This window comes from Mytilus galloprovincialis, chromosome 6 (genome assembly GCF_965363235.1).
Source record: "Mytilus galloprovincialis chromosome 6, xbMytGall1.hap1.1, whole genome shotgun sequence".
NCBI classification, from domain to species: domain Eukaryota; kingdom Metazoa; phylum Mollusca; class Bivalvia; order Mytilida; family Mytilidae; genus Mytilus; species Mytilus galloprovincialis.
Window position 1 is genome coordinate 25,504,241 of NC_134843.1, and position 9,700 is coordinate 25,513,940.

Consider the following 9,700-nt stretch of genomic DNA (forward strand, 5'->3'; position numbering starts at 1 on the left):
TCCTAGACACCTCACCCAAAATTTTTCGACTCGCTCCGCTCGGCGAATATATTTTGCCTCACTATTAACAGAGGCTAGTTACGGCCCTGTATTGGAAAGTTTATAATTGCTAGGGCATCACCAAGGCTTATAAATTTGTACGACAAACGCTCTTCGCCTACATTTACACTCAATTATGGCACTCAAATAAAAACTGTAAGAAGCCCAAATTTGTTAAAAGGTTGCAGAGAATTATACACCAAACATTGTTACAAAATCTGGCTATAGTCATTTATATCTTTTATATATATGGTAGCCGATTTTCATGATATATGAACAGAATATTGAAAAACAATGTTATTTTTTCAATAATTATTCATTGGAGTGCTAACTGTTAAGCTAGATATGTATCAGGATTGGTTACGCTGTTGATGTGCACGCAATACGTGTGTTTCGTCTGCATTAGGCTAGATATTTCCTTTATAACTTTTTACACAGTCATTGTAAAAGTTACCTATCAAAGAGACATAGCTGTATGTTAGATTATATACTTAATTATCTAATGAAATTCCCAATTGTCAGTGTCGTGAGAGCTCTTTACTTTGTCTTATTTTTGTATTCCCATTTTGTTGTGCGATGTCTAATCGTAAAAACTTTGAGAAACAAATGCTCTTTTATTTTATCATTATGACTGAATATATGTGTGTATGCCTTTATTCTCATTAATTGATGATTGGTTGGTTGTCGATGCAAAATATATTAAAACATCTGTAAAACCTTATTTAAGAGAACTAGACATTTTTCAAAAGTTGTTTTCTAAGATGCATTGTAAAATATCATGGATCATTCTTGCGTCAATTTTATTTTAACCCAACGTTTCTTTCTCATAATCTGAATTGTGAGTACTTATCTTTTTTTTCTACACATCTTTAAAATTTCACCAAAACCGAACAGAAATTAGAACATTTTATAGAGGATTTCTCAACCTCCACTGAGAGGAATATATAATTTGACTTTTGTTTGTTTTAAGATTATTATATCCTTTGTCAAAGAATTTGGAAAAGAGATATAGTGCCTCATCTCTTCGTCTTAAAGTTCTTTTGAGATTTTGTTCATAGATGCGTCTTGAGTAATCAAAGGCTTCTCATACAAATAAGGTCATCGTGACCTACATTTCATATATGAGTGACTGATTAAAGTTTGCAGTGGAGGCAATATCTGAAATACAACTCGCGGAGAAAAAAATATTTGTCAGTAGATGCGTCTTTCATAGTCAGGAGGGTCCTAAAAATAAGTCATCTCGAAATAAAATTTATGGATGAGTAATGAAAAAAAAGTGCGTTTAAGTCCAAATGTTCTCACTAGCTTAATCGATACTTGAAAATGAAATAAATGATATTCAAATTAATCTATTGCACTTAAATGATATTTGATTTCATCAACTGCACAATTTAGTAATTTTTATAGCAGTATCATAACTATATAGACTGTTTATATAAGCATTTGCACTTTTTTACTACAAAAACCCTGCTTACTTTCGGTCAAAATATTTGATATAAATAAACTCATCCTAGATACCAGGACTAAATTTTGTATATACGCCAGACGCGCGTTTCGTCTACAAAATACTCTTCAGTGACGCTCGAATCCCAAAAAGTTAAAAAGGCCAAATAAAGTACGAAGTTGAAGAGCATTGAGGACCAAAATTCCAAAAAGTTTTGCCAAATCCAGCTAAGGTAATCGATGCCGATTATATGCAATTTACTCTCTTGTATCATCATAGATACACGACTTATTTACGTCAGGCACGCGGTTCTCATAAAGACTCGCAAATGACGGTCAAATAAAAAAAGGCAAAATAAAGTATGAAGTTAAAGAGCATTAAGGTCCTTTAATTCCGAAATGTTAGGCCATATACAGCTACGGTCATTTATTCCTTGATGAGAAAAGTTGTATATCAGGAAATTCGAAGTTTTTCAAGAGTCAGTTACATGTGCGGTAAGTCATCGTGACAGTAGCATGATTTCAAAAGGTTGATTTCTTTGAAAGTTAATATATCAAAATTATATTATTACTACGTCTTACGTCTTATTGAGGGAAAAATACAAGTTTTATCATCAATTCAACAAAACATCGAATATGAATAATTCTCGAAATCATCACATTTCAGTGTACCTTAAGATCGATTTATTTTGTGAAAAGAACCACTGCTGTATTTTGCCTACATGCATATTAAAAATAAAGTTGTTTTTTAATCGAGATTTAATCTGGTAAAAGGGACATAACCCAGTTTGTAATATGAGACATCACCTATTACCAATGCGTTTCACGTCGTCTGACATTTACGTAAAGTATACATTATGAGTACTTTTTCCATATAAGAATTAAAAAATAAACTGCAGAAAACTCAACAAAACGATATGGCAAATGTGAGGTACAGATTGGGTTAATGAATAGCACCAAAACAAGCGTTATGACCGAAAGACATATATAACTCAAACAAAGGTCTTCAAGCAGAATATAAGTTTTCTTCGCATCTTTATTAAGCTACAAATATTTCATTGACCATTTGATTCTGGTACAAGAATTTTGCAGGTTTATTGATTTTATCAAGACCCGTTTACACTTGTTAATTTGTTTAACTACATTAAGTGTATTATGTTTTCTGATAATTTCCCATGAACAAAGATTGAAAACACATTGGAAATACAACTTTGTTGAACAATAACAATTGAACGGAAATATTCCAAAGGTTGTTTCCATTCTCTCTAGAGAAAAAAATAATCACAGTATAATAGTTCTTCTGTCATATTTGTCGATGAACATTACAATTGGCATGTTCTAACGAGCAGTATGTTTCAACTTTGCATCATTCTCGTCAGCGTTGTTTTGTTGACTGATTGTAAAGCCACTGGAAATGATACAGAAGCCACTGGAAATGATATAGAAGCAACTGGAATTTATATAGAAGCCAGTGGAAATGATGCAGAAGCCAGTGACATTGATGATCTTGTAAACCAAGTTGAAGATTTAAAAAAGAAATTGAAAAATTTAAGTAAGTATAACAAAACATTTAAACTGTTTTTGAATTTGGTTAATGTTATGTGGTATACACGTATTACAAATTCTTCAACTCTACGTGTATTAGCTGAAATACGAAAAATTGAAAAGTAATAATCTGTTTTCTGTTGTAAACTTGATTATAAGTAAAACAATGAAAAATACAGTTTTATTTAAGTCAAGTTAATCTTTAAGTGCTTAATGTGTAAAGTTGTTCCAGAATAGAACGCTTCTGATCAATTTACAGTTAATTATACATAAACCCACTAAATGGGTAGTGTACCTGTATCACGTTGTCTATCCGTCCTTCGTATAAAATACGGTGTAAACATGTATATCAATCATATAGTCTTTTTTATAAATTTACTGTCTGCAAAATGATGAATTATTCTAAAAACTAAAGATTTTCCAACACAATGCAGATAAAGTTAGCCGTACTAGGCAATTTTTGGTCATTAATTTCATCTTTGTCTAGCTTTCTTTGCTATTTTGACCTGAGCGTCACTGATGAGTCTTATGTAGACGAAACAAGCGTCTGGCGTATTAACTTATAAGCCTGGTATCTGTAATAACTATTAGCTTGCGTAATGTTCTATTGTATTGTGTATGTTAGTGTTTCTCTGTCCTGTATGTTCTTCCATTTATTTGTTTTGTAGTCCTGTCATGTAATTATGTCATGTTTATTTGATATTAAACATTTCAATAAAAACGGAGGTTTGGCTGGCCACAAAACCAGATTCAATTGATGTGTTTTAGCTTGACTTTGCCATTTGTTTATTTTCTTTTCGTTTTGAAATTTCCTTGGAGTTCAGTATTTTTGTATATCTTACTTTTGAATACATGTTATAAACATTACTCAAGCTATGGATATCAAAAATAGATTTATAGAACATTTCTAAATAATGAAATTTTCTTTACAGGCAGTTACGTTACGAAAGACCAAGATGTGCTTTACGTTACATTATCAGAGAGCATGAAAGATGTCAGCAATGAGGTGACTGTTATTTTTGACAGACCGCAGATCAACCCGGGAAATCATTATAATCCGAATGATGGAATATACATTACACCTTTCTCTGGACAAGTCATGGTTTTCTGGACAATTGGCACCAACGAGACCGCAAGAACCGAACTCATGGTTGAAGATAGAGTTGTTGGTACTTTGATGACTGCTGCAAGTTCTGTAACAACCAACAATGGATATAGCAATTCAAAAACTGTGAAAGAATCCTCATCATCGACCGTGGTTGTTACCGATGTTCAAAGGGGAAACCACATATTTCTGAGAACTGCATCACATGATAATCACATTCTCAAAACTGTTTCGTCCTTACTGATAAGACGTACGCTTTAAGTACAAGAAATGGTTAAACATTTTGCATTTCAGTTCAAGCATTTATTATTAACAATTGTGTCTCAAATCAATTTCATTCCCAAACATTAAAGCAATTTTTTTATTGAAATTTTAATCAAATGTTCTTTTTGTTTGTTTTTCTTTTTACCCTTACTGAAGCCGTATTATTGTAGCATTTAGTTCATAATTGAGTTTCTATTTGAAATATTCTGTATAAATAAGTATTCAGAGGTCAACATTGATCGAATGATATAATAAAGTTACAGGGGACGTCGCCAAAGTATAACGTCGCCAAAGTATAACGTTTTTTCTTACAGCGTGAACCAGTGATATATAAGGAAACGCTACATTTTCAACTCATTTCAATCATTAGCTGTAGAACGAGTACATGAACCCTTTTTTAAAAGGACGTTTAATTATGTATAAAGATTACTTTTCTTATTTTGATGAACAAGTTACTGATGAATTCTTTATTTAGATAAATAAACCAACAAAATTATTCTTTCTATCATTATGAAAATTTAATTCATGTTTTATTTCTAATATTTTGCTCAAAAAATATTCCAACTGCATTTACAAAAATCTGCTTATGTTTATCTTTTGAACCAAAATGTTTTGTATTAAGGATGTAATATCCGAGAAACCGAATTTTTTAGGAAATGTTTTAAGTTTTGACCCTACAGAATTTATCACTAAAAGAGAATATGAAGGTATATGAAATAACAATAATTTTGATAGCCTAGATAAAAAAAATAGCTTATGTGTAAATTTTCGTCCTTAAGGTGGTACCCAACACTTTCACTAAAATTATTTTGGCTCATTTAATTTTCATAATCATTTTGTCAAAGTATTTATTTTTACACTTTAACAAAAATATAAAAATTAAAAAAGATTTGACCAACCGTTTTGCCAGAAAAATTACACTGGTTATATAGCAATTTGACAATTACCAATTTTGATCATTGAGAAGCTTAATATCCCATTAACAACACAACGTTATTAAAACGTTTAGCTGATTTTGCAGAGTTATCTCCCTGTAGTGTTAGGTACCACCTTAATATTTCTTTTACAACACAACGTAATTAAAAAGTTTAGCTGACTTTACAGAGTTATCTCCCTGTAGTGTAAGGTACCACCTTAACTATTATGTTATAACCTAGAATATTTTTCAAATATTTCAGTTAACTTTTTGTTGTCTCTTATTTTTAATTAAATTTATTATCTATATCACATCGTTTGTTTTATTATTGGTAATCTACCTAACTGTTGACTTACAATCAGCAGTTACTTGAAATATACTACATGACAAGTACAAGATTAAGAATGAATTGTTTTGCAGTTAAGGCTGTTCGCTTGTTCTGTTTTGGAATTTTTGTCAGATTTTCGATATCCTCTGGTTTTATCCATTTGAATGCCTTAAAAAAAATTGCCCGTTGACCCCCATTTTTCTTTAATAATTCTTTTCATGTATAATTATAAACCATCTGTAAAAGTCTTATGAAATCCTTGATATCTTTTAATAGTTTTTGAGCACTTTAACTTGTCCATGATAAAGCTATGAAAAATCAAGAGAGAACATATTCCCGCCAAAATTTTAATGGCGTATATCTCGAACACGAGCATATTGACCTATACATGGTTAATTTTTATAGCAAAAGGTAGCGCCGTATTTTTTATGATTGATATAATACTTTAAGATGTTTATAAAATATATTCTGTAAACGGCGATAATCAAGTTTGACCCATGTCCCATCGCCCATTACAGCTACGTTGTGCGTAAAGTATGCATTGTGTAAATTCTCGCTTGTTAAACATTAGTTGGAATGGTATAAAAATGAAGAACAATCCAATTGAATAAGAGATGAATTGGTAGTAGAGCTGATTTTTTTATAAGAGATAATCGAAATGGTCGTCAGTGAGTAACATCCATCCTCGCTTTTACACCCAAAGTCTTCTAGGGTCAAAGTACGTTTTTTTTTAGCAGAACAAATTGTTAAGAGCATGTGTAAGTTTTCAATAAAGTAACGGAAAATATCAAAAATTGGACGATATTACCTAAGTAATAAAAACTGTCATTCATCATTTGAATCTGGTTCAAGTGTTTTGCACATTTATTGTTGATAATGATACCTGTTTTCACTTGTTAGTGTATGTAGCACATGATGTCTATTAGGTAATCTGACAAATTTCCAACGAATAAAGATACAAAACAAAACGGAAATATAAAGTTTGAAATTGTTGCACAATTGAACGTAAACGGAAACATTACAAATAATATGTTTCCCGTTTCTCTTGAGAAACAACAAACTTAAAAATATAGAGTTCTTCGACCAATTTTGTTGAGGCGTATTATAACTGGCACGTACTATCGAGCAGTATGTTTCAAGTTTTCATTATTTTTGTGTGGATTTTTTTGTTGAATGATTGTATAGCAATTGGGAATAATACAGAAGAGAGTGCCATTGCCGACCTTGTAAAAACAGTTGAAGATTTAGAAAACAAATTGAAAAATTTAAGTAAGTATATCACTCATTTTACTACTCTATGTTTGTTTGGTTTGAGCTTGTTATTTAGTACTTCCGTATGTCCAAACCTTTAACTACGACTGTCATACAATGGAGATGTTTTGCAAGCTATAAAACCAGGTTTAATCCTCTATTTTCTACATAATAAAATGCCTGTACCAAGTGAGGAATATGACAGTTCTTATCTACAATTTGATATGTTTCAGCTTTGATTTTGTTCTTTACTATGGGATTTTTCATGAACAGTATAGAATGCTACCAATTATTTTTGACGTATAATTATACTGTAAATCCTCTGAGTGGTTAGGTATGCTGATATAACCTCGTCCGTTCGTTTTCCGTAACAATCGTTGGAAATTACTCTGTTTTAGAATAAAGCATGATAAGATATTTGTATGGGGATTGATTGTATGTAAGTTGAATAATAAATTTATAATAAGTTGAACTGGGCAACTGATTATATCAGCTATACAGTAACTTCCAGTTTGTTGATACAAAGTTATCAAAAGTACCAGGGTTAAAATTTAGTACGCCAGACGCGCGTTTAGTCTACATAAGACTCATCAGAGAAGCTCATTTCAAAATAGTTATAAACATGATAAAGCCAAACAAGTACAAAGTTGAAGAATATTGAGGACATAATTATATTTTTTATTGGTTTTTTTTAATATTCGATTTTTCGCTATATTTCTTGGCTTGTAGGGGAAGACAAAAACTTTTTATACATCAACAAAGAGACATTGATTATTACAACCTTTTTTACAAACTTTATTCATACCTAAAGGCAACAGAAGTATGTATACCGTCATTCAAATACTGTTATTGTGATTTAAAACCATTGTTCTTCAATCAACACTTTAAGAAAAGTTTCCCTCATTGCAAAAGATAGAAATAGTTAAGAAAGTGATTGGGTATATCTTACACGACCTCGTGTTCACCTTTGTCGTTAAATATATATAGGTCATTCAAGAAATTTGTTATTTACTGAACAAAGTGGTTTGTTTTCTCAACAGGCAATCACCTCACAAAAGACCAAGATGTGCTTTACGTTACATTATCTGAGAGCAGGAAAGATGTGAGCAATGAAGTGACTGTTATTTTCGACCGGCCTCAAATCAACCCTGGAAATCATTATAATCAGAATGATGGAATATACATTGCACCTTTCTCAGGAAGAATAATGGCTTTCTGGACAATTGGCACCAACGAGACAGCGAGAACAGAACTCATGGTTGAAGATAGAGTTGTTGGTACTTTGATGATTGCTGCAAGTTCTGTCACAACCAACAATCGATACGGCAGTTCCAATACAGTGAGAGAATCGTCATCATCGACCGTCGCTGTTACTGACGTTCAAAAGGGAAACCACATCTTTCTGAGAACTGCATCACATGATAATCACATTCTCAAAACTGTTTCATCCTTACTGATAAGACGTACGCTTTAAGTACAAGAAATTGGTCAAACATTCTGCATTTCTGTTGAAGTCATTTGTATTTTTTATTTTGCCCTCAAATATATTTCATTCTCAAACTCTTTTAATTAATTTTTTAGTGTGTAATTTTATTTGGTTGTAAGCATGCTTGGTAAATAAAAACAGAAGGAAAGGAAGTTTTTAAAGAAAAAACCTTTGATAGAATGATACATTCTAATGAAAATATTATGATCTAGAATATTCATAACATATTTGAGAACGTTTAATATTTTCACTTTTTTTATGCTAAAATAATTTTGTTTTTTACGATAGCCAACTTTTTTGTAATCTGTTACAATAAAAACAAGACTTCGAAGAAAACATCTAATTAATCTTGTGCAACTGCTACCGATAATTCATAAAAAGGAACTTCGTGTGATGTTATCTTTGTTCTTCCATGGAAAATGATTTGCCAAGCAAAACCTAAAAGGAAAGATAGCAAACAAACAAAACATATCTGACCATTGTGTAGAAAAAGAAATCAATATAGAAAAATGAAGTGGAAGGACAAACGGTGTTCATACAAACTTTGCGGTATGGACTTTGCTCATTGTTGAAGGCCGTACGGTGACCTATCGTTGTAAATTTCTATTTCACTTGGTATCTTGTGGATAATTGTCTCATTGTCAACCATACCATATCTTCTTTTTTATATCTAAATCACCTACACAACGAATATATTATATAATTTGACTTCAAATTGAAATAAAATTGAAATCCTAATAAAAAAGAAGTATTACGTAACAGTTAAAGCACCTTAAGGTCATTATCAAATGTATGTAAGTAGGAGATACAGTTCGAGACAAATTTATGAAATTAATAACTTGAGTCAACATTATTAATTTAGTGTTAGTATGAATGTTGCACGTTTTTGTATTTTTATATTTCTCTGATGTATTCGGTCATGAATAAATAGAAAAATACATGTAGTTCATATTTATATTTTTATGACATTTCCTTTACTCTGAACCTGTGAATAAACTATCATAGATTAAACTAGGATTAATTTTGTATTTACGCCACATGCATGTTTAGTCTACCAAAAACTTATCGGTGACGCTCGAATCAAAAGTTTAATAGGTCAAATATAGGACGAAGTTGAAGAGCATTTAGGACCAAATTTTTTTTAAAGTTTTGTCTAATACAGCTAAGGTAATCCATTTCTGGGGTAGAAAAAACCTTAGTATTACAAAAATTCATTATTTGGTAAACAGTGATATATATATTTATATTTGTTCTGAAATGCGGGTATTTCATTTGAACTGTGAAAACAGTTTATATGAGCAACGACTTAATTGACTCATCCTT

General features: G+C 31.2%; 1 protein-coding gene and 1 long non-coding RNA gene across 2 annotated transcripts; both read left to right on the forward strand.

The window, feature by feature from the left end:
* Positions 1-2,766: 2,766 nt before the first annotated feature.
* LOC143079238 (uncharacterized) lies at positions 2,767-5,620 on the forward strand. The gene is made up of 2 exons (XM_076254476.1): positions 2,767-3,034; positions 3,960-5,620. The coding sequence occupies exons 1-2, from the start codon at positions 2,833-2,835 to the stop codon at positions 4,391-4,393; spliced, it is 636 nt and encodes a 211-aa protein (XP_076110591.1). The 5' UTR covers positions 2,767-2,832; the 3' UTR covers positions 4,394-5,620.
* Positions 5,621-6,741: 1,121 nt separating this feature from the next.
* LOC143079239 (uncharacterized) lies at positions 6,742-8,713 on the forward strand. The gene is made up of 2 exons (XR_012979363.1): positions 6,742-6,909; positions 7,932-8,713. It is a non-coding gene; the product is annotated as an uncharacterized LOC143079239 (long non-coding RNA).
* Positions 8,714-9,700: the final 987 nt, after the last annotated feature.

What these genes read in the sequence shown, in the direction of transcription:
- LOC143079238 (XM_076254476.1), top strand. Translation starts at nt 2,833, where the DNA reads ATGTTTCAACTTTGCATCATTCTCGTCAGCGTTGTTTTGTTGACTGAT. An exon ending in AAAGAAATTGAAAAATTTAA is followed by an intron (nt 3,035 to 3,959) that starts GTAAGTATAACA and finishes TTTTCTTTACAG; the next exon opens with GCAGTTACGTTACGAAAGAC.